General features: G+C 42.3%; 1 protein-coding gene across 4 annotated transcripts in view; it reads left to right on the top strand.

Moving 5' to 3' along the window:
• Positions 1-25,628, top strand: part of MRAS (muscle RAS oncogene homolog) — a 61,334-nt gene that overhangs the window by 32,094 nt on the left and 3,612 nt on the right. For all 4 annotated transcript variants that reach the window (XM_043525390.1, XM_007061302.4, XM_043525392.1 and 1 more), the window contains 3 exons: positions 14,838-14,991; positions 18,787-18,886; positions 20,828-20,907. In XM_043525390.1, coding sequence (XP_043381325.1) covers positions 14,838-14,991; positions 18,787-18,886; positions 20,828-20,907 — 334 coding nt within the window. The remainder of the gene's footprint in view (positions 1-14,837; positions 14,992-18,786; positions 18,887-20,827; positions 20,908-25,628) is intronic.

Raw genomic sequence — 25,628 nt, forward strand, 5'->3', positions numbered from 1 at the left:
TTAAGTCCACCTTTTAACTAACCAGTCAGATGCCTGTGTGGTGGTGCTTGTAACTGAGGATAGATCACTTGTGCTTCTGTTTTTGTTCATGCAAGAAAATAAACTGAATTTGCTAAAATTGCAACATAGTTGTTTTTTAAAAGGGAAAATAGGTTGACTAGAAGCTCTAAGGGAAAGTGTTCACTGTCAGAAATCAAACTCTTCAGATGGTTTTATTTTCAACATACAATATCCAATATTAACGCATATGTATGCGTGTATACTTGGACGATATAAATTGTGTCACACAAACCATAGTGAAGCACAAGTTAAGGAAATTCACTCTTGCCACCCCTCCAGCATTTCAGTCCAATCACTAAAAAGCAACCAAATCAGCCTGAAAATAGTATTGGTCAATTAATACATGGAAATGGTGGAATTATCAATAGTAATGCAGAAAAGTGTGAATCCTTCAATAAATATTTCTGTATGTATTTTGGGGGGGGGAAGACGATGTAGTCATTTCATATGGTGAGAATAACATTCTTTCCAGTTCACTAATATCTCAGGATGATATTAAATAGCGGCTATTAAAGACAGACATTATTAAATCAGCAGGTCCAGATAACATGCATCCAAGAGTTTGAAAGGAGCTGGCTGAAGAGCTCATTGAACTGCTAATGTTGATTTTCAATAAGTCTTGGCACACTAGGGAAATTCCAGAAGACAGAAAGAAAGCTAGTACTGTGCCAATTTTTAAAAAGGGTAAACGGGATGACCCAGATAATTATAGGCCTGTCAGTCCAACATTGGTCCCGGGCAAGATAATGGAGTGGCTGATATGGAACTTGATTAATGAAGAATTAAAGGAAGATAATATAATTAATGCCAGTCAACATGGGTTCTGGAAAATAGATCCTGTCAAACTAACTTGATATCTTTTTTTTTTTAATGAGATTACAAGTTGGGTTGATAAAGATAATAGTGTTGATGTAATATACTTAGACTTCTGTAAGGTGTTTTACTTGGTAATGCATGATATTTTGATTTAAAAAAAACTAGAGCAATATAAAACCAACGTGGCACACATTAAGTGGATTAAAAGTTGGCTAATAGATCTCAAAATGTAACTGTAAATGGGGAAACATCATTGAGCAGGTCTGTTACTAGTGGGATTTCACAGGGACTAATTCTTGGCCCTATACTATTTAACATACTTATCAGTGACTTGGAAGAGAACATAAAATCATCACTGATAACATTTGCAGATAACACAAAAATTGGGGGATGGTAAGTAATGAAGTGGACCGATCACTGATACAGAGCAATCTGGATCTCTTGGTTAGCTGGGTCTGAGCAATCAATACATGTTTTAATACAGCTAAAGGTAAGAGTACACCTCTAGGAACAAAAAATGCAGGCCATACTTATCCTGGGACTGTGAAAAAGACTTGGGAGTCATGGTGGAATAATCCGCTGAACATGAGGTCTAAGTGCAATAGTGTGGCCAAAAGGGGTAATGCAATCCTGGGATGCATAAACAGGGAAAATTTTGAGTAGAAATAGAGAGATTCTTCCACCTCCATATTTAGCACTGGTGCAACCTCAGCTGGAATACTTTTGCTGTCCACAGTTCAAGAAGATTGTTGATAAATTGGAGAGGGTTCAAAGAAGAACCACAAGAATGATTAAAGGATTAGAAAACCTGCCTTACAGCGATAGACGCAAGGAGCTCAATCTAATTTAACAAAGAGAAGGTTAAGAGGTGACTGAAAAGTACCAACATGGGGAACAAATATTTAATAATGATCTCTTCAATCTAGCAGAGAAAGATATAAAATGGTGTAATGGCTGAAAGTTGAAGCTAGACAAATTCAGACTGGAAATAAGGTGTAATTAACCACTGGAACACTTCACCAAGAGTCATGGTGGATTCTCCATCACTGGCAATTTTTAAAACAAGATTGGATGTTTTTCTAAAAGATCTGCTTTAGGAATTATTTTGGGGTCATTCTATGTCCTGTGTTATACAGAAGGCCAGATTAGATCATCACAGTGGTCCCTTCTGGCCTTGGGATCTAAATCTATGAACCATTAAGACATAATCATCCAGACCAACCACAAATCACATGTATAAACACCCCCGCAGTCCCGAGTTCCAGTATCATGAACCAGTCCCAAAGCACACGTCCAATTCCTCATAAGTGCACAGTCAACCCAAAACCTTAACTTCAGCCTGCGATGCTAATTTTTTTTATGGTAGTGCTCAAGATGTTCTGGGGCTTTGGGTATGTGAAGTTTGGCATTTGTGGCAACTGTCATTTTTTAACTACAGCCAGGCAAAAAAATAAGAGGGAGGGGAAGCAACCAGTATCTTTAAAAGGAGCTTTTTTAAATCTTCAAAAATTCGTAATTTTTTGGGATCAAAATTATTTTACTGAGAATTCAGTTGCACGCGAAGGAGTTATGGTTACCTTTTAGTGAAGAAAAGCAGTGCCTAAAGTGTTTAAAGGAAGGCTATAAATTTTACTTCAAGGCCTCAATCCTGAAAACATGTATGTGCTTAACTTTAAGCATATTAGTAGTCAGTCACTCATGCTTAACTTTGAGCACGTGTGAGTGCTCTATTGCAAAAAACACCACAATACATATTTATGCCCTGAACCTGCAAACAATATGAGCTTTTATTTAACTAATTAATTATTTTTACTCCAGTATTACATCAGATAAAAACCAGATCCTGCTGTTAACTGTAGCCTGCCACTGTCTGATTTGCCTCCTTTGTCCAGAACCCTGCCTTTTAAAGTGACAAGTGACCTTTGCTCTCTTCAGCCATGCCCTGCAGTCTTACATCACAATAACAGCTGCTCCACACTACGGCTGGTCGGAACATGTATTTGTTTTCTTGGAATTTTTTTCTGCTGGAAACAAATCTTTTTTTTTTTTTTTTTTTTCTTAACACTTTCATGTAACTTATTTGGGTTTTCATCAAAAGCACCGAAAAGTTCCAAAGAATCAACTTTTTTTCTGTTGTCAACAAATGGAAGTTTTTCCTCACAGAACATTCTATTGAATCAAAAAGCCATTTTTCACACACACACACACCCCGAAAAAAGGCTTTGAATAAGCAATTTTTGACTAGCTCTTCTCCACACATCTCATCACATCTGGAATTTATTTCGGCCGTACCCTGGAACTGCATTCTGGGAATCCCACTTGGCTTTAGAATCCTCATGCCACTGCTGACCTACTGCCTCAAAGGTAAAACTGCAGCAGCCCCTCTATCTTTCCCTCTATTCATCCAGCATTAGAAAACTCACCATTCACCCCGGAGGCCAGCTAGTTGGGAAGAAAAGGACATTCTTGTTTGAAACTGCATGTGGCCCTCGCCTTCCCCCTTGAGAGAACAAAGGGTGTCTCTTACCTGCTTCCTTTGACACTGTTCCTTAAGGGCCTGCTGCAAAGCCCTTTAAGGTCAAAAGGTGTCTTTTTCATTGAATTATCTGGGCTTTTAATCAGGTTCTAGTATGACAGAACAACACAAATCCTTAGACAGCTGCTCTCGTGCTAGGTACATACTGTAGCGCCTGGATCGATCGGTCTTCAGCTGTCATTAAGACTGCACTGACCACAACACATCCACCATTCTTCTCGCACTCTTGCCTTTCTTCTCCACATTCATCCAAAACGTTTAACAATGTCATCTTCCCATCTTCTTGGAGGCTGACCGGGTGGTCTTTTCTGTTCTCGCGGGTATCACTCAGCAATGATTGCAGTCCACCTATTGTCCATGAGCCGTGCTGTGTGGCCCGTCCATCACATCTTATGTCTGCTTTCCATGACAATATCTTTCACACCGCTGAGTTCTCTGATCATTTCATTTGGGATGCGATCCAGAAGGGAAATTCCCAACATAGCTCGTTCCATTGCCCTTTCAGCTACCAACAGCCACGGTTCTTCTCTCTTCGTCAGTGCCCATGTTTCACTGCCATACAGCATGGCTGGCAGCACTGTTGAATTGAAGATATTTGTATGTGTGGTCTTGTCGATTTTTCCTTTGAGGACGTCCTTGATAGAATTAAACGCACACCATCCTGCCCGAATCCTTCGCGAGAGTTCTCCATTCAGGTCTTGGTGCATATTAAATTCTTGGCCCAAATATATGTACTGTTCCTCTTCTTCAATTTCTTCTCCTGTTACCATTATTCAGGCTTTTCATAAGACGTCTGATTGCATGTATTTTGTTTTGCAGCAGTTCATTTTCAAGCCGACCTGACTGCTTTTCTTGTCGAGTCTTCGTAGCATGCTCTGCAGTTGGTTGGTGCTTTCAGCAATTAGTACGATGTGGTCCATGAATCTGAGATGGGATAATCATTCTCCATTTATGTTGACACCACTCCTCCAATTGATCTTGTTCATAACAACTTTGAGGCAGGCAGTAAATAGTTTCAGTGAAATCATATTTCCTTGCTTTACGCCTTTCTTGATTGGGATGCAGAGGAGAGTAATGTCTGTTGTACGTCCAGTATTTGCTTCCTTCAACAAACTGATGTACTGCATGTTAACGCCCTGCTCTGCGAGCGGCTTTAATATTGCGTTAAACTCGACACTATCAAAGGCCTTTTCAATGCAGTGCACAGCGGGAGTTTGTATTCCCTCGCTCTTTCTAGGAGCTGGCTAAGGGTAAATATATGGTCGATCGTGCTGAAATTTCTTCGAAAACCTGCCTGCTCTCTCAGCTGTTGTTCATCCAGATTCAGCAAGAGTCAGTTCGTTATCACCTTTTGTAAAGAGCTTGTAGATGTGAGAGAGCAGGCATATAGGGTGGTAGTTCTTAAGATTTTCTAGATTGCCCTTGTTGTTCAGCAAGATGGTATTTGACTCCTTCCAGCTTGATGGTATTTTTCCTTCTTCAAGATATCAACTAAATCTTAAAGCGAGGGCCTTCCAAAGTTTTTTTCACCTCTTGCAGAAATCATTTCTGACGTTATTCCATCTTTGCCTGGAGCTTTTCCCTTCTTCATCTGATGTAGTGCGCTTCGGACTTCGCTGACTATTATTGGGGGGGATGCTGACTCTCTTGAAGTGTTGGGAGAGGGACATTGATTCTTGATTTGAACAGTTCTATATAGAAGTCCTTGCAGACCTCCTCCATCCCTGCTCTGTCGATTACTGTCTCTCCATCCTTGTTCTTCAATGCTGTTACGCTCAATCTATATTGTGTCAATTCCCGCTTGCATGTTCTGAGGCTCTTGAGTGATTCAGCTGTTTTGAGGAGCTTTTCTTTCTGAAAGTTCTCAAAGTTGTCCTTCGGTTTTAGCCATATAAGCTTGCACAGAATGGAGTACTCGAGGTTGTTATCCAAGCTCCTTTTCATGTCTCTCCGCTTCTCCTCCAACAAGCTTATCATTTCATTCGAGAGTCTTCCCTTCGCCACCGCCTTCTTAGCTGAAATTGAAAAGCTGAAGAAGGCGAAGGGAAGAATCTCGAATGAAACAAAAAGCTTGTTGGAGAAGTGGAGAAACATGAAAAGGAGCTCGGATAACAACTGTCTTTGCTGACAAGCTGAGACGTTGCATAAAAGCAGCTGAAATTGAAAAACATACTGTAGCATGAGTGGTTAAAGCAATATAGTCAGGGAGAAGCATGACAGAAGTGTAAAGATGCATCACGCTACCCTTCAGACTCCTCTGTCTTCCTTTTTAATTATAGTTCATTTGCAGTTAAATCCTTCACTGGGTGATTTTTTTTCATCCAGTGCTTGTGTTTTTGAAAAAAAGATGAGGACTGGAGGATGTGATTGCCAAGTGAAGACATACGATGAGGGGGCTTTATAAGCATCTAGTGATGCAGAAGTAAATATAACACACAAGCTGGAATGGGTAGGCATTTGACAACTTTGTTCCAAAAACACAGTCCACCTTCTTGGGAGTTCCCCTCCAAGCCTCCTCTACTGTCCATGAGCTGTTATAATGTCCCAACATTGTGCTGTAAAATGCTTTGTGCTTCCCAGCTCAGGTTTTTCCTCTCCTAAACAAGACCTACACTTGCCCTTCTTGTGTAACAGAAGCTGGCAACATGGTGGAAAAATTTTAATTGGGCTATGTAATTTCTTTACTCTTCTCTCTCTCTTTCTCACTTGAACTAGATTTAAATGCAATTTTGTTTTTATTTCATTTTTCAGGCCTTGGAGTCAAACAAGAGTTCTAGCCCATTTACAGGGGGGTTGCTCTCTGAGCTTGTTCAGGTCACTTACTCTCGGTGTCTGTTTTCCGAATTATAAAAAGGGGACAATAGTATTTTCATACGTCACGGCAGTATTGTGAGACCTTATTGGTAAGGGAAGCACCTTAAGAGGATTGTATGCAAGATACTACTACAAAAGTGCAAAGATAATTATTAATGGTCCTAACCAACCCAGCTTGCAGGACTGTCCCTGCAGCATTTGGGGCACATTGCTGGTGAATACTATAGAGTGCTTTATTAAATAAGGGACGTGCGCCTAAAGGCAAGTGCTAACTGTGAATTATAGGATGCTGTCTCCTTAGGGATGTTTTATGAGAGCAGGCTCCGTTGTCTCTGCACTCAGCTATTTTCATTATTTCCTGCTGTCCTGTGAGGTCAAAGTGGCCATATCATACTGGGTTAGATGCAGTCACACACACATAGTGTGCAGGCACATGTTGCAGGTTAGAATTAAATAGCTCCCAGAGTTAATCTAATTTGGTTAGCTGTATCTTTAAGTGCGTTTCAATCACCAATTTTCTTACCCCTCTTTCTGTACACAGGCTGAATTAGTAACCAGCAGAGGGTTTATCTTTATGTGACTGTTAAATGCCAATCTGGAATTATTATTCCGTACATGGAGCCACAAGGGAATGCTTTCACAAGGCTAAAATTCCTAGGGGCTCAAGTCACACCCAGGGCAATGGGGCAGTCCAAAACAGCCTTGTTTCGCTGACAAAATGAAGGTTTGGTTGGCACATTGCTGGACCTAACTTGTCATGATTGACTTGTCTATATCCTTTGTGGGCTCCCTGGGCTAGATTCTCAGCTGGCGTAATGTGGTGTAACTGCATTGACTTTGGATCTACACTGAATTCCAACAGCTGAGGATCCGATCATCTGTCAAATTTCAAACTAGGGTTGGGAAGGGAAGCTGGTAACTGTTGCCTATGAGTTTGGGTGCAGAAGCTACTGTATACCTTTTTTTCCTGGGCATTACTGTTACACACGTTTGTGTTTGTTTCTAAAGACCCATGTAAACTCCAATTCTATGCTCGGTCTCCTGATTGCTAAACCAGTTAGTGAAATTGACCCGTTCCCTGGGGACCAGTGGGTGGTGATCCCTGCATTCTCTGGTGGTTTGTGCAGTCTAGTTTTAAGTGCCTGGTCTTTTGGGACCTCCCAGTTATGAGGTTATTCCAATCTCCCTAGCAGCGCTTAGTGGAGGGAAGATTTTTTCCTAATATTCAGTTTGTTTTTCTTTTTAGCTCTCATGCCTTTGCTCCTAGTTATTATCTTTGTGCATACTACCCTAGGAGCCTGATCCAAACCCATCAAGTCAATAGAAAGACTCCAGTAGACTTGGATCAGACCCTACATAATCCCTCTCCATCCTGTCTGTTTAAACCCTTGAAATAATTGCAGACAGTTATCCTGACCCCATACGTGTGTGTGCTTGCTCATGATCTCTGTGTCCTGCTTTGCATTTCTCACTGTGAGGCAGGATGTTGCTGCTGGTCCTAAGACCACTAGCATTTGACTGTCTGCTTTTCCACTAAAGAAGCTTGGGAATTGTCTGACCAGAAGGTGAGGGGTTAGGGGTGTCTTAGGCTCCTTCAGTCTTGCCTGGTGGTGGTGGTGGTGGTGGTGGTTTTTTAATCAGGTTGTTTCAATGAATGAGCTAAATTTTAGCTTAAGCTGCTTCTTTTATTACTTGGGGGGTTTGTGACCTTCTAAGAGGCTTATTTCATATTTTTGTCTTTCTGCCAGGAAAATGTCAATGTTGCAAGCTGGAAAACTCAAGGCTTTGAATTCTTGCCTATTTGTCAGAGAAAAGGCCCTTTTTAACTAATCGGATCTTTACTCTGTTTGTTGAAATGGAAGCTGTTCTTTAGAGGGCTTCTCAGTCTTCTTCGTAAAGGCCCTTTTCTTTCCCCTAAAGAAAGGGCAAGAATTCAAGTACTTGTGTTTTTCCATGTTACAACATCTGTGTGTTTAGTAGAGGCTCATAAAGACCGAAGTGTTTCCTCATTGCATGGCTTTCCCCTGCAGAAGACTATCACATGATAAGAGCAGGATGGGAGCAACAGAAAGCTGACTAGGCCAAAGGCGACTCCATAGTGAAAACTGGTATAGTGAGCTAGTTTTCACTAGAGATGGGCCCAAGATGTGGAGATCGGATCCAGACCTGAACTCTTGTCCCCAACACACACACACACCCCTCTAGAGGGTTCAGGTCTGGGTCAGATCCAACTTTAGTTTACACCAAAGAAGGAAGATTGAATAATAATAAATATAAGTGTTACTTCCAGTCAACTCTGCATGTGTTTACCGCATCCTCCCCCCAGAAGTATTAATGGGAGTTATGCACTTGGGTATATGCTCCAAAAAGCTCAACCAGCTCAACTCCATGGTCTGAGTCTAGATTCGCTGGGCTAAATTTATCCCTAGTGTAACTCCACTGAAGTCCCTGAACTGGTCTAGGGATGAACGTGTGTGTGTGTATCTTGCAGTGTCTGCAGCCAAGTGTTAAACCCAGCACCCCCTGCAATTCAGAAGGCTCTGTCAGAGGGATATCTACCAGCTGAACTCATAAAATGGAGCCATTCAAGCTTAGGGATGGAAACCACCCATTTGCTTGACCCAAAGCCTGCAAAGACTGATGCCTGTGCATAACTTCACTCATGCAAAGTAGCTGTATAGAAGTCAGTGGCGTTACTTAGGTAAGGTAAGGTAAGCAAGTGCATCGATCTTTGCAGGCCAGGATCAGGGCTCTTGTCTGTTCCACAACCGATGTGTGATTGCTCCAAGTGGGGATTCCACCACCGCCACTGAGTGACTGCTCGCCTGCCTACTGGATGTTGCCATTGAGTAATCTCTCTTCTCGCTGTTTGCCCGAAAGCTTCCTTTGCTTGATATACCCCCTTGTTTCCCCATTCACCTAGCCTGTTAGAACTGGACTGAGTTACTCAGCTGGAAGTTCTTCTTTGCGTATCTTGAGTCAAAAAATTTCAGTTCTCACTGGATGGGGTGGGGGAAAATCACTGCCCCCTGCTGTCCAGGTCAATATTGTGATGTCCGTGGCAGCAATATGTGTTGCCAAATGAGAGAATCTTAACTGCAGATTTAAAAGAGAAGAAGAAACCCTGTAATGTATGTATCTCTACTTATTATATCTGTCCAGCCTGGGTAGACTGGCCTCCTGCAACACTGAGCCTGGGAATCTGAGAAGAACCTAAGGGAGTTAAGTACTCAATTTCCATTGAAATCATAAATCCCTTAGAATCATCTGAAAACCCCACCCTAAGCAAACTCTTACTCCCAAGAATAGTACTGTTGACCTCAGTGCCTCCAGATAAGCCCCATTAACTTCAATGGGGATTCTTGAATCATTAAGGACCATTGATGTCAATATGAGTTGTAGGTTTGAGTCCTTTGCCTCTGAACAAAGTATGTTGTTAATCAGCTGGAAAAAAAGTGGGTCATTCGAGTATTTTGTGCCCAAAACTTTACGTGCAAAAAAACCCCACAACACTTAAACTACACCAAAAAGTTGTACAAAATCTATTACTAAAAGTGCTTTTATTTTTCTAATAGTCATTTTGGTTTAGATTTAAACTTAACACAACACAATGCTACAGGGGAAATTGTTAGCATGGGAAAACCCTGAAGGAGAAATAGACAAGAAGTGAATGAAACTGACAAGTCAATATGTTTATTGCCTGAACTAAGGGGACTGCAGGGTGCTGGGGAAAGCATAAATTGTGGGAAAGTACCTTGGATTTTAAACATTATTTTGTTTTCAGTAATCAAAGGATTTTTGTAATGTTGGTAAGGATTTTTTTTAACCTAACAGTGTCCTTTTAAAACAGAGTAGGTATTTGCTTTTTGTCTATTTTACCTTCAGGTTCTCCAGCATAACACAGTGCTGCAAGGAAATGTTTAAATCTAAAACAAAATAAATGTTCAAAAAAATCATCTGTGTAGTGGATTAGTCTCTGAGTAGTCATAGCATGTGGTCACCTCACCATCTCTAATGTTTTTATCCCCACGACACATGGGAGATAGGGAAGAGCTGTTAGCCTTGTTTTATATATAGGAAAATGAGGCCCAGTCAGGCAATGCCTTCTGCCTTTTTAAAAGATGGATAGTAGCCCGGTAGACAGCTCTTCAAAAAGTTGGCTTTCAATGATCTGTTGAAAGCCATGTCTATTGGTCAGAGCAAGGTCTTGGCAACAAGACTGTTCCTGTTTTCCGTTTCCAAGTTCTATTACGGATTCACTAAGGCACTAATCCTGCAACATACCAAGCGTTGCCAGGGAGATGGTGAGCAACCTGGGCCTTGAAGGATTGAGGTTTTTAACCACTCTGTGCCTCACTTTAGCCACAGGTAAATGGGAGGAAACTACTTTCTTCTTCAATCTTCAGAATCGGCAAATATATTTCTATGTAGTTTTACCCTTCTTCATGTTTGAGTAGTTTCAGTGTTTTTATAGTCTAGTTCGTTTGAGTCTTCCCCCCCCCCCCCTTAGGGAGCTTCTCCCCATGGAGAAGGACTATGCCCAGAATCCTGGAGTTCAAAGACTGTCTGTCCTGCCCGTGCTCCTTTTCCATCAACAACTAAGGCCAGCACTGCCTTGAGGAGGTGCCCATTACTGCCAAGTGCAGCATTTGTTACTCCTTCTCTCCCCAAACCTATGAGGGACAAGAGTTTCGCCTGTGGAAACACTTCATGGAAAACGCCGTGTCCGATCCAGGCTGGGGAGACCCCTCTGTACGATGACCTCTGAGCACACGCTCTGAAGCAGAGTCCAAAACCGCTAAGCCTAAAGAGTCACTGCCTCAGGCCTCTTGCAAGAGTAAGGATAAGGGGCATTGTCATGGCCATAAGGACAGATCCCCCTGGGAAGAAACTATACTTAATACCCCAGTGAGAGAGAGCATCCTGATTGTACAAGACTTTCTGATCTTCAAAAAAGTGTTCTATAATTGCTACCTACTATTAATAAGATTTTTGTACTTCAGCTGTTCCTATTACTGGACCCATCAATGTCATAACTTACACCCCTTCTGAGGTGTTTTTCTATCTAGAACATATGGGTACCTGCCATATCCTCTCTCCCAGTTTACGTAGCACTGAACATTTACAGGATTCTAAAGGAGTCTGCTAGAAATTAAACTGCAGCTCTTGCCAGTCAGTTACATGACCCTTAACTATTCACCCAAGCTAAGATGTACTGAACCTTCACCACGTTCTGTTTTATAGAGTTTAATTGTGTCCTGGCCTGGGTTAACCAATGTGCACGCACAGCGGGGGCCCCGCCCATCAGATTTGGGAGGGTGGCATTACAACAGGCCCCACCTGAGCAGCGCTGTGACCCCGTGTATTAAGTCATAACACCACTCACTCAAATTTGGCCCAAGGGGTGGCTGGGCCAAATTTAAGTCAGTGGTGTTGCAGTCTGGTGCACGGGGTCACAGTACTGGTCAGGTTTGGCCCGGCTGCACCTCTGTCATGACAGGGGCGTCGGCTGGGCCAAATTGAGTAAAGATGGAGGAGGCCTCCAATGCCATGGGTGTGCAGGGCCCTGAAATGCTTTAATCTGGAGCCAGTTGCGCCAGATGCTCACTCGCCTTTCTACGAACACCGTGACCAAAAGCCCTTTAAATAGAAGCTGCTGACCCGGCAACTCTGGTGGCAAAGGTCCAAGTGAGGCAGGAGCCCACGCCCGTGATGTCAGAGTCTGGTGTTCCACGCTGCCCCAAGGGAGTAGTAACTGGAGACCGTAATGCTCGCTGATGCCATAACTAAGGAGGGAGGGGAGAGAGCTCCGGAGGGGAGGTTGTAGAAATGTTTACATGTCTCATGGGAGGCTTGAGTCCTTGGAGCGCGAGGAAAATATTTCTCTAACAAGACTAGTCCACGGTACAGTGTGCCGCAATAGAGAGGGAGACACAAGGCATTCTTGCCTGAACGGCGGACTCCGTAAGTCATGCACAAGACACAGGGCCCAGCAAACACCAGAAGGGCTGAGGAATTCTGCAGGAAACAACCATAGGATGTGGCAAGCTTTGGCTCTGACGTTACAGATTGAAGTGGCAGCCCATTTTGGATGGAGGGCCATGCTGCAGGGAGAGCCCTGGGGAAGGGATTCTAGCTGACGCAGCCAGAATTCTCCCAAGGACTCTAGGGGAGGGAGTGCAGTGGAGGATGGCTCCAGGGTACAGCTTGTCCCTGCCCCACCAGAGATACTGGATGGTGTGGGGTTGAGACTGTGGCACGGCATTCTCTGTGTGGAGTCTGCCCCCACACTCCCATCCAATTGTAGCTGATCCTTGTTCATGGGTATAAGGAATGTGGGGAGGGATGAAGTTTCTCCCATCCTCTTCCTCCCCGTACCTATTTTCTTGTCTCCATGTACTTCAGCCCAAGGCATGGAAATTGATGAGACATAAAGCAGCCCTGGTTGTGTCACACTGTAATTTCCACTAAAGGACAAGCCTGCACCCTTCCGAAGTTCTCTTTGCTTCCCAGGTCCTCGAGGGGTGGGACAAGATGTTGTATAACTGTTCCATGCTCAGTGCTGCTAGCATTTGCTGCCCCTTTACTAGTTCCAGGTTTGCATTCCTTATGTGGCTCAGGAATGAGTCCTTCGGTTTCAGGGGCAGCTGTATTAGACCAGGTGTGGCCAACCTGAGCCAGAGAAGGAGCCAGAATTTACCAATGTACATTGCCAAAGAGCCACAGTAATACGTCAGCAGCCCCCTCCCCCACCCCATCAACTCCACCCCCCTGGTTCCCAGCGCCTCCCACGCACCGGCAGCTCTGCTGAGCAGCGCCTCCCCCCCCCCCCCCTCCCCGCACCTCCCAATCAGCTGTTTCATGGCATGCAGGAGGCTCTGGGGAGGAGGGTTACAGGGGAGCGAGGGCATGGCAAGTTCAGGGGAGAGGGCAGGAAGGGATGGAGTGGGGGCAGGGCCTGTGGCAGAACCAGGGGTTGAGCAGTGAGCACCCCCCAACACATTGGAAAGTTGGCGCCTGTAGCTTCAGCCCCGGAGTCGGTGCCTGTACAAGGAGCCGCGTATTAACTTCTGAAGAGCCGCATGTGGCTCCGGAGCCACAGGTTGGCCACCCATCTATTAGACAAATAATTTTGGAGTAGCAAAGGGCCTGCATGCTGGAGCTCGGGGCAGGTAGGCCCCGTGATGTGAGGTTTTAGAAGTTCTCTCAACACAACACCTATGATCTCCAAAAGCTTGTGCTATGACCAGTCACTTTTCCTTAATATGAAGGCCTAATGCACAGGGGCAGATAGCAGAGTACATTTCTACAGGTGCTATGTTTGGCAGGTTGGGATGGCTGGCTACTGATGCTGACTCTGCAGGTACCACCAGGACTGAAGCAGCTCCAGGGTGCTTATCCTCTAGAAACCAAGGCAGCCTCAATATCTGACGCAAACAAGGAGTGCTCATTAGGGTCACAAACCTGTACAAGAGAACCTTGTGTCAAGCACCCTCAGCCTAGTCAGTAGATTGCTTATGTCCCGATGCCTCCTTTCCTGGTGCATATGTGGACAGCAAACACTGATAGGCAACGTGTCCGGTTGCCACAGCTCTCAGCTTTACTTTTCTAACTCAGTGCCTTCCCTACTCATTTGAATAGCCAATGTCCCACTCCGTATAGTGCTCTCATTTCTGCTTGGAGGATCCCATATTAGCTGCTACCCCTCTGCTTCATCCGATGCTCCATGATTTCAAAGGTCACCATTTTGGGGCATTCCCGCTGCCTACAGAAGTGAACCTATGCGTGCAGATTTGACTGGCTGAACTCAGGAATGCGTCAGACCTGAGGTCCAGTGGGCTGCCCCTGAGAGTGGCCAGCACAGGATGCGTCAGAGGACGGCTGTAAGAATCCCGCAGTAGACCAACATGAGATAACCCGCCCACCTCATCCTGATCTCTAAGAGTTTGTGCTTCAGGGCCCAAGCCCATCGCTAAGTTTTAATATCCCTTCTGAAATGTTTATTACCTGTAACTCTGGACATTCTTAATAAATCTCCAATCTCTTGGACAAGGAATGTAAACAAAAAGAAATTATTCCAATGTGTGGCCCAGCTCCACGTGGTCAGCTGGTTAATGGAGTAGCCGAGTGATCTGAACTGGTATCTACCTACCCTCCTAGTCTCTTGTGTAGGGAACAGCGAGATTGGCGAGGCAGAAATTGAGGATGTTAGCCATGCCCAGTCAGAGGGCTGATGCACCTAATTCAGTATCCTGCTTTGGGCAGCAACCAATGCTTGTTGCTTTGGAGGAAGGTGGAAGCCATCTAATCCTGTGCAGGGGTGGTAGGTGTAGCGAAGGAGAGGGTGCAATGAAGGTTGGATAGCAATGGCACAATGCGGGGGGCAGGGCTTGATAGCACTTCTCACTTGACTAGCTCATGTGGCTATTAATGTTCTGTGATCACCAACCAAACCTGCTACCTGATTTGACCAAGGAAGCAAACCGGTAGCCTTGCATGGCACCTGTCGGATCCCGACAGTCATCTCAGTGAAGGTAGGAACGTGAAGAAAGATGTAATGTAGTGGTGGCAATGCCAGCAGAATGACTAACAATCTCCTCCCCTGTACTAGTTCTAGACACCGCAGGACAAGAGGAGTTCAGCGCTATGCGGGAGCAATACATGCGGACGGGGGACGGGTTCCTTATAGTCTATTCAGTCACAGACAAAGCCAGCTTTGAACACGTGGACAGGTTCCACCAACTGATCCTCCGAGTCAAAGACCGGTGAGTGCACGGGAGGGAAGAGCTCCCTTAACGCGAATCCCTGCTGCTTTGGAGGCATTATGATCCAGCAAGTAGAGCACTGCACTGGGACCCAGGAGATCTGGGTTCTAGCATTAGCTCTGCCACTGGCCTGCTGAGTGACCATGGGCAAGTCACTTCCCCACTCTGTGCCTCAGTTTCCAGATCCATAAAATGGGGTAAAGTCACTTACCCTCCTTTGCCAAGTGCTTTGAGATCTATAGATGGAAAGCGCTGAGAGCTAGGTGGTGGTATTATTTATTTATTTATTTATATATTATTATTATTCAATGAACAGCATCTCTGTGTATTTGCATTGTGGTGTCTGGGAATGAATGGTTAATGGAAGATTTACATGGGGTGGATAGTTCAGTTGTCTAACATTTGTGAATAAAAGAGAGAAGGCAATATTAGAGCTCTAAACCAGTGGTCAGTCAATACTCCAGAAAGATCAAAGAGGAAGCTCACAGGATCTTTTTATCTTGTTAATAATTCACTCTTCTCCATCCTACCACAGAAGTGTTTTCCGTTTTCACTGGGTGAAGTGTGAATCTAGATCATGCATCCTTGCAGCTTTAAAGCACTTAATTTTTCCATTCATAATTTTTTTTTAATCAAGGGAGACCTCAAGAGAAGTTGCCAGAGGAGTCCGTCCTTGTTGCTGGCTTTTCAGCTGTGAAGAATCTCCCCAAAAGGAGGGGTGGACTCATATCATGAGAGGATTACTGCAGGAATGCTTTTCCAGTGAGGTGTCCAACACAAAGCCCACAAGAGTGGGAAATGAAGGAAAAGCTACCCTTTTACTGCATCTAGATGAACATAAATAGCAATCATTTTATTTGCCTCCTAGATATAGAAGTGGGATTTTCTCCATATCTACCACATTCTCTTAAATCCTGAGCCTAAGCTAGGTCGACAATGAAGTCTTTGTAAGCTGAGAGAGAACAAAACAGTGTTCTATAACCTATTGTGAATAGACATGTGTTTTATCTAATTAAATTCAATAAAAATGGGTCGCCCTTTTGGTTTTGATATGAAACTTTCCTCTCCCCCCACCCCACCTTCAGCGGTGTTGTTAACCCAAACACAGCAGCTTGTGTATGAGAACTGGGAAGTGAAATTGACTAGAAAGAAAAATGTTCTCCTTTTCCAGCTCAAGCTGCATGAAGCGTATAAAGTAAACAAACAGTTCAAATGATAAAAAGTAAATTTAGCTTATTTAAGAACTGGAATCATTTTAATTAGCCAACGCTCTATTAGCAGCCTGGATAAAGAGTTTTTCATTCTACATGGCACTGAATTCTGAACTGAGTTCAGTAGTTACTCCAGATTCATACCAGTGTAACTGAGACCAGAATCTGGCTGTGTTTTCATCTTAACAGTCATATGTCCCCCTTAAGCATTTATTTCTGGATATTTGAAATCCAAGAGGTTTCCTTCTTTGGAAGAGTTGTTTAAAAGACCGTGCTTTTTTCAGTACATTTAACCATTGTGAAGTCAATAGCTTCATTTGTCCTGTTCAACTAGCAATCATACAACTCACTACGGGGAACAATGACCAGAGTTTTATTTCTGACGTAAACAAGGCAAATTACATACTGTCCAAATTTAGTCTGTTTCTACCACTGTGCTGCCAACCAGAGAAGAATGGATCATTGAAGAGAGCAAAGCATTTACCCCAGAATAGACATAGAATCAAGATACATTATTGCTTAGACATTTAAATTAAATCCATATTATCATAATTAACTGTAAGAGTAAATGGAAATTCAAAAACCTGTGTTCAGTTTATCTCCAGCCACAGTTATGAAGCAGTATGTCAGGGAAAAGACCAAGTCCTTCTCTGTCTCAGTGAAAAAAAGACATGGAGACAGAAAAATCATTTGAACCTAAAGTAATTCCAGTCAAAAGTTTTACACAAATAAGTAAGGCTTGCTACTTGTCATGGCAAATATTGTGGCTCTGTCATTGCAAAAAATATAGAAATCATCATTTTAGAAAGTAAAGGAAAAAATGCTGGCCCATGATATATAATTTTTTTTTTTTTTTGTATTTTTTTTTTCCCCCGGAAGAAATAGAGTTGGGGAAAATCAATTGTTTTACAATAACATAGTAAAAACCATTTAATCTTATTTAGTAGTTTCAAAACTAGTTAAACTCCATTCACTGCTCCAGTCCTTTGGACGTACATATGGCCTGGTGAGTAAAAATTCGTGGGAGAGTCTTGCTCAGTAGAATACTACCCTTAATGACAAATCATGATTGTTTTGGGGGGCGGGACCTAAAAGACTTATGGCCAGATCCTCAGTTGGTGTAAACTGGCATAGTTCCATTGACCTCAGTGGACCTATGCTGATTTACACTAGGTCAGGATTTAGCCCAGTTTTTGTCATAGAAGGCATGGACATGACAAACCTACCGCTCTACAGTTAAGTATCTGTAGACTGTTACTTAGAGCAATTATTGTAAAGTTAGGCAATTTTTGATACTTAAGGATAGTGGTTCATTTCCTTGTATTTTTAGAGGCAGGAGGCACTAGGTAATAGTATTGTTCTTTTAGTCCACCAGCTCCTGAATAGGGAATATTCCAAATAGGCCTTCAGGATATTTTTGGTACCTCGCAATAAGTGTGTATCGAAACCAACTTGTTGTCCGCCATGAAAATATTCCTCTGTCCCCCCCCAAAATAATGTTACCATATGGACACTGCATCATTTCCCTCAGTTCTCATTTGCGAGCATAGTTCTGAGACCTGGCTTGAATGAAACTTATCAGAAGCCATAACCAGAAATGTTGGAAATCTGCCCATTTTCTCTTGATCACAATGTCTTTGGATGCCTACACTAATTTTCTTCTATGCATATGGACCAATATTAGTTAAGTACTGAAGTTGTGTAACTGATAGGAATATTGGATCATGGTGGAGCTTATTCTTAAACTATGAGAAAACAGCAGCTTTGATCACTTGCAGGCACATCAACTGTTTGTGTACAAATTTAATGTGCCAACTACCAAGGCAAATATCTTGCCTAGGTAATGTATAAATAGATATCTGAGTCCTGCTTCTGTGATAATGTGTGATTGCTTGATCCTGCTTGCAATTATAACTAGGCTTGGAAGAATTTGATTTTTATTTGTTATAATTTCAAAAGATAATATTGATGTTTATTGTTAAGCTTTTTTTAGATTTTTATCAATTTTCACAATTCCATGAAATTCTGGGTTTTAAGCATTTTTCCCCCATTTTTAATTGATTTTCAGTTTTCACACTTGCAGGAAATTAGGGGAGGGGGCTGATAATTATTAAATGACCGTAGACGTTGAGATTCAAAAAGTTAAAGCTTTCTAAACTGTTAACACAAATTGTCAATATCACATGTCAAAATATACAAAGTAAATATTCTTAAATCAACAAATCATACCTGTTTTCACTATTCATTCACTAGTCCATTTGTTACAAGCGTAATCCAAAAGTCTAAATCTCTGGATTTTGGTTCTACTAAATTCTGAGGCAGCATTTTTCATTGATAATCAAAATATACAGATAAACAAAGAAAGAAAGTGTTTTTCATCGGTTTGTGTGTGTACAGTGAAATCGATGTTTACCAACATTTACCAATAGAAATCTAATCCTTCTGAGCCTGATTATAACTATGGTGCTAAATGCCTACATGCTCCATCTTTCTAGCTGAAAATGCTAGACGGTGGTAGTCTTTGAAAAGGAAGCTTTCACTGAACACTTTACACTGAAAGTCTCCTCATATTGCTTTCTTGCAGAGAGTCTTTTCCAATGATATTGGTGGCCAACAAAGTTGATCTAATGCATTTGCGGAAAATCACTCGGGAACAAGGAAGAGAAATGGCAACTAAACATAATGTAAGTTTGTGGGTGTTTCTTTGTTTGCATGTTGTTTTGGCAGTTGCACTGCTTTTAAGTTTCATTACAGGCATTCAGAATGGGATTCATTCCGCATTTGGAGTTTAATTGGATCACTTCTCTTATAATTAAACACTTGCAATTACATTTTCAAATAAAAGGCAAAGAAAGTAGTATATAGAGAGGTTACTTCCAGGGGGGCCAATTTTTTGCAGCATACTTCAGTCGAGCTATGATGATCATAGTCAGTAGAGAGATAAGGTGGGTGAGGTGATATCTTTTATTGGACCAATTACTGTTGGTGAGAGAGACGAGCTCTTCAGGTATGGAAAAGGAACCCCCCCCCCCCCCGCCCTTCCCCCGGCTTCTCAAAAGCTGGTCTCACACCAGCAGAAGTTGGTACAATAAAAGATATTACCTCACCCACCCACCTAACCTCTCTAATACTTTGGGACCCGCATGGCTGCAGCTACACTGCACACATGATCATAAAGTCATGTAATGCAAGTTATTTGCAGGTGGGTGGAATGTGCATGCAAGATGGACAGAATGCACACTTCAAATGAAAATGCAGAAAAGGTCGTTAGTAGATACACCAGGCCTGATTCTGATCTCGGACTGTTGTCAATCAGGAGTAAGTCCGTTGATGATGAAATTACATGAGTGTAAAACCCATATAAATCAGACCCAATATCTCAGTTCCCTGCTATCCATACTGCAGTTTGGCTCCAGAAATGGCTCCCAAGTAAGATTATAATCACCGTTACACTAGGTTAATCGCTTCTAAATGCCCACAGTCATGGAAAAGACTTAATGGAACTTGCCGCATCCCACTGGACTTTTAAAGATAACATAAAATCATTCTGCGTATATTTATTCCCACCCCTGTAAAGAAGCTTTTGTGGAAGAGCAGAGAGCCAGTCAACCTAAACAAGAACACAACACATAGCTCCTGAGTTGTGCTCAGTTTCAGGGGTGTGGAAGGTGCTATATGTGCAAATGCAGAATTTTTACATGCGCTGTCAGAAGCCAGGGTTACAAATATGGCTCTTTGCTGGGTATGTATGCTACAAGTGACCACAAAAGTCCATTTGGCTGCCAATAGAAAATGACCTTCTCTGCCACCCGAACAGAAGTTTTTCAAAGTCGGAAAGGTACCTGTAGAAATCACCATTCAAGAACCTTAAAATGCAGTGTAGCAAGGAAGGAATTTTTGGCAGGTGTTAGTTTTTCAGCAATCTCCAACAAACTTCTGGCAGGCATGGTAAATAGTTTCGTTTTGTTTGTATGGTCTTCATGTCCTCAAGTACATCTCAGGGAAAATGAACATCTCTCCTAATAACTCTGCAATTACTCCCCCCAAATCTGAAACTTTATGCTTCCAGCTGTTTTGTATGTTGCACATTTTACAGGATGGGGTGATCTTTGGTAAGTGTTTTTGTGTCCTTTCTGCGAATTAACCTTGATGTCATGGCAACATTTCACTTACCTGCCTTTTTCCTGGCAGTTTCATTTGGATATAACCTTCACTTTGTGCCCCAACCTCCAGTGTAGCACAGCTGTACGTTGTTGTAAGGTGAAATCTTGGCTCCATTAAAACCAACGGCAGAACTCCCATTGACTTCAATGGGGCAAGGATTTCACCCACAGTGGTTTAGACCACTTCGTTAGCAAAGGGCTTTGAGATATCTCAAGATGAACGATGCTGTACTATTAATTCCATGGTTGAGAACACCCTTATTAAACAGTCTATTGCTCTAAGAGACTACCTGAAAGTGTCCCCAAATATATTCAGTACAGTCCTTCTGCGTTAGTCATTACAGGACAACCCTCTGTTTTGCATCCATTTTCTCTAGTCCCTTGGGTTGTCACTTGGGATAGGTTCATTGTCCACATGTAAGATGTTACTAGTATTTATTATGCTGGGCTTTTGTCTTTCAGATCCCATACATAGAAACTAGTGCCAAGGACCCACCTCTGAATGTTGATAAAGCCTTCCATGATCTTGTTAGAGTAATCAGGTGAGCCATAAAACACTTTACTCAGCCATCTATTAACCTCCATTGACAGAAGACTCATGAATCATTGGAACACATGGAACCAAGAGCCTGCTCTTTTATTCTTTATTGGGGCTGCTTGTTCCATACCTGCAAACAACTATCAAAATGTAGTTCTCTTTTAAGGTATAACATCTTCATTGTCCGTGCTCAACATTGTGAGATCTAACTGCACATAAAAAATTTCAAATATAGTGGATTCACCTGCAGTACATCCAGACACTACATTAGTGATCAATAATAACAGGCAATATTGCAGTACAAAAACTGTGGGCCAGATCTTCTGCTAATGTAAATCAGCATAACTCCATTGAAGTCCATGAAGTTATACCAATTTACACTAACGATAAATCTGGTGTTATACTGTGTTCCTGAAAATCAGATGGAACACCAGAGCAAAGCTCAAATCCATAAAAATCAGAAAATAAAATGTAAAACCATATATCTACATATATAACCTTCTTCCGCAGACACTCACAGACATCCTGTCCATTTCCCCTACCCAGTTTTCCACATGCATCCTGGGTCACATCCGGACATCCTTAACTGTGACCTCTGTTTTGATGCCAGTAATCTTTTGAGTGTGGCTCGCACCTGTCTTTGAAAATTTGCTCATGGTTTTCCCAGGTGTCCTTATTGTTTTAAGGTTCTGAAACTTTTGATTTCCATAACTCCACTACATGTGTCACCCAGTTGCAGATGTGACTTCAAAATTAAAACTTTCTCTGTGTTGGAAGTAATATAAAGTAGAACCCCATTTAAACGAGGTTAACAGCAGGAGCCCCAGCCTCCCAGGGCTGACCGTCAGCGCCCTGCCGCCCGTTCTCCAGTTTATCTGGATTTTTGGTTCTCTGATCTGGCCCCGGTCCCAGTTAGATTAGATAACCGGGATCCCATTGTATTTAATACATAGCATTTCTTATAGGGCAGTACTCCAAAGTACTTTAGACAGTGAACTGAATAATATTACAGTGGAACCTCAAAGATACAAACACCAGAGTTATGGACTAACTGGTCTGCAAGCAGCATTTAGTCCTGTATATGACCTAATCCACTGGAATCTGACCCCAGAAGTCCTTATTTGTGTATATCATTGGTTTCAGTTGACCTCATGAGGGCTGTAATATAAAAATACAGGATGTGTGTGTGTTTGTGTAATGTAATATATATATATATATATTACATTACACAAACACACATATATGTATATATGTATGTATACGTGTGTGTGTGTGTATAAAAAGAATCCCCATCACTGAAATGCAGCCACCTTTTGTTGTGGCAAGGAGCAGGGAGCTTTGGGGTGTTTGTTTCTGTTTGGCAGCACACATGCATGTCACACAGCAGCTTTTTAAGTAGGGGAGGTGAGTAACCCAACTGAAACTCCAGGAAGAATTTTCATTTGGCAGAATTTAAACACAAAAGGACAAAAACACTAGGATTTTGGTAAGAATGCACCTATTCTAAGATAAGCGCAGGGAGACCTTGAACTGTCATGAGTGGCTAAGGCACCCTTTTCACGTGTAGTCCAAAACACGATACAGATAACAGCATCTGGCATTTGCTGAGCAAAATTACTGGAGAGATAGTTAAACTATTGTATTGTACAGAAGAGTCTTGAAGCTATTTCCACCTCGCTTTTGTCTGCTGACTTTCTGAATCAGTGTAAGTCTGTGAATGAGGATGGCACTGTTTGGATTTCCATTACACTGTCATTTTGATTACAATGTCTGGTTGTTTTCTTGTGGCCAAAACTTGAAGGAATTGGCTATTTTCTAATCTGAAGGTGACATTTCACTTTTTCTACCCACTAAGTAGTGAAACGTAAGCCAATTTGTATGAGAAACACTGTGGTCTACTGGATACGCCATGGGTCTTCCATCTTGGAGAGCAGGGCTTTGTTTCTAGCCTTGCCACTAACTTCGTCCGCAGCCTTTGGCAAATCAGTTTCACTCTCTGGGTGAAATCCTGGCCCTGCTGACATTAATGGAATTTTGCCCAGGATTTCACCCCAGTTCTCCAATTGCTCAATCTGGAATATGAACCTGTTCATGTTTTTCCCCCTCCAACACTTATAACTTCGGGAAAATATTTGGTCTCTGTCTTCTTTTTATGACACCAATTGTGCCACCTGCAGAATCTTTAAAGGCCTTAGGTTTGAATGTTGTTTTTTTCCACTTCAGTGACCTGTATTGCTGCAAACAGATTTCTTCTATAATCATAGAATCGTAGAACTGGAAGAGACCTCAAGAGGTCATCTAGTCCAGTCCCCTGCATTCAAGGAAGAACGAAGTATTGTGTAGACATTTTCCTGACAGGTGTTTGTCAAACTTGCTCTTCAAAATCTCCAGTGATGGAGATTCCACAACTTCCCTAGGCAATTTATTCCAGTGCTTAACCAGCCTGACCGCTAGGAAGTTTTTTCTTATGTCCAACCTCAACTGCCCTTGCTGCACTTTAAGTCCATTGCTTCTTGTCCTATCCTCAGAGATTCAGGAGAACAATTTTTCTCCCTCCTCCTTGTAACAACTTTTTATGTATTTGAAAACTGTTATCAAGTCCCTTCTCAATTGTCTGTTCTCCAGATTAAATAAACCCATTTTTTTCAGTTTTTCCTCATAGGTCATATTTTCCAGACCTTTACTCATGTTGTTTGCTCTTCTCTGGACCTTCTCCAATTTGTCCACATCTTTCCTGAAATGTGCTGCCCAAAACTGAACACAATACTTCAGCTGAGGCCTAATCAGTGCAGAGTAGAGCAGAAAAATTCCTTCTTGTGTCTTACAACACTGCTGATAATACATCCTAGAATGATGATTGCTATTTTTAGCTTGTGATCCACTCTGACCCCCAGATCCCTTTCCACAGTACTTCTTCCTAGGCAGTCATTTCCCATTTTGTATGCATGCAACTGATTGTTTCTTCCTAAGTGGAGGACTTTGCATTTGTCCTTATTGAATTTCATCCTATCAACTTCAGGCCATTTCCACAGTTTTTGTCCAGATGATTTTGAATTTTAATCCTATCCTCCAAAGCACTCACAACCCCTCCCAGCTTGGTATCATTCACAGACTTTATAAGTGTACTGTCTATGCCGTTATCTAAATCATTGATGAAGGTATCGAACAGAATTGGACCCAGAACTGATCCCTGTAGGACCCCACTTGATATGCCCTTCCAGGTTGATTGTAACCAGTGAGTAGCTATCAATGGTTCACAGTTTTCCAACGAGTTATGCACCCACGTTATAGTAGCTCCATCTAGATTGTATTTCCAAAGTTTGTTTATGAGAAGGTCATGCGAGACAATATCAAAAGCCTTACTAAAGTCAAGATAAACCACATCTACCTCTTCCCACCCACGCCCATAACCACAAGGCTTGTTACCCTGTCAAAGAAAGCTATTAGGTTAATAACTAATGCTATCAGGTGAAGCTATAGTTTTTCCATATGAGGTGGAAGAATTGGCTTCCCCAGCAATGAAACTTGTTAGGCATTTATACACAGGTGCCTTTCTGTTAGTGTTTATCTTACCACAGCTTCGAGTCAGCGTCCATCGAAAGCAGATGGTACTACCCACTCTTCCAAAATCATCTCAAGCTGGCAGAAGGAGGGTGTGGGCGGAAAATTATTGAAGAGTTACAGATACAAGTTGGCAATGTCCCTGGATGTTTCTGAACTATTCTGTACCTTGTAATTAGTAGGCCAGTCATTAGTATTATTTATATTGAGCTCTTATCACTATCCAATGCTATTCTGAAAAATCACTATAATTGGTATGAAGAAGAGGAGTACTTGTGGCACCTTAGAGACTAACAAAATTAATTCATTAGTCTCTAAGGTGCCACAAGTACTCCTTTTCTTTTTGCGAATACAGACTAACACGGCTGTTACTCTGAAACCTATAATTAGTATGGTGGCTCTCCCTGTTTGTTGATTCTCAGTGACTCCAGGTCAAATGTCCTCAGTTAACAAATTAAATTTAAAAATATATATTCTGTATGTGCCGCCCCTCCAAACGGACCCCAGGGCCTTACAGTCATGTCTGGGTTCTTTCCTTCATGTGCATCAGCAGCTGTTATAAAGGTTCCACCAGCCAAATTAGACACCTGATCAGCCTTGTTGCCTTCAGTATAAAAAAAAAAAAACAAAACAAAAATAAAAACCTTGTGCATTCATTCAGTTAAAGAACAGAAATGATGCCACATGACTTAGCTGGCCAATCGAAACTAACTACATTTTGCTGAACTGTTTTGAGAAGACTGTTGAAAGACAATCAAGGGTTAGCCACAATCCGAAATAGGATAAAATCATCTGTTACGTTTTTTGTCACAAATTGTTAGCTCACCTGTAGTCAGGAAAATGTCATTTAAAACTTCCTAATACTTTGTACCTATCTCCAAATTGCTTCACAAACATAAGGGGCTAGCTCTTGACAGGACCTGGGGCATGAGCCATACTCTGATGGATACCATGGCAACTGGTGGCCAACGGTTGTGCTCCTTCTGAGTAGAGCTGCATTTGGTTGGTTCCCAATTTTTCTTACAAGTGCTGGGATTGGCAGGAAGGAGCCTGGGGCAGTCCATGTAGTTGGTGGTACCAGCATCTAACTGGTCAGTAGGTCTGTCAGGATCTTCCTGAGCTTCCCTCCGTTCCGCTGTAAATTTGCCATGGAGCATTCTTCCA

The sequence above is a fragment of the Chelonia mydas genome, chromosome 11, assembly GCF_015237465.2.
Source record: "Chelonia mydas isolate rCheMyd1 chromosome 11, rCheMyd1.pri.v2, whole genome shotgun sequence".
In the NCBI taxonomy this organism is placed as follows: domain Eukaryota; kingdom Metazoa; phylum Chordata; order Testudines; family Cheloniidae; genus Chelonia; species Chelonia mydas.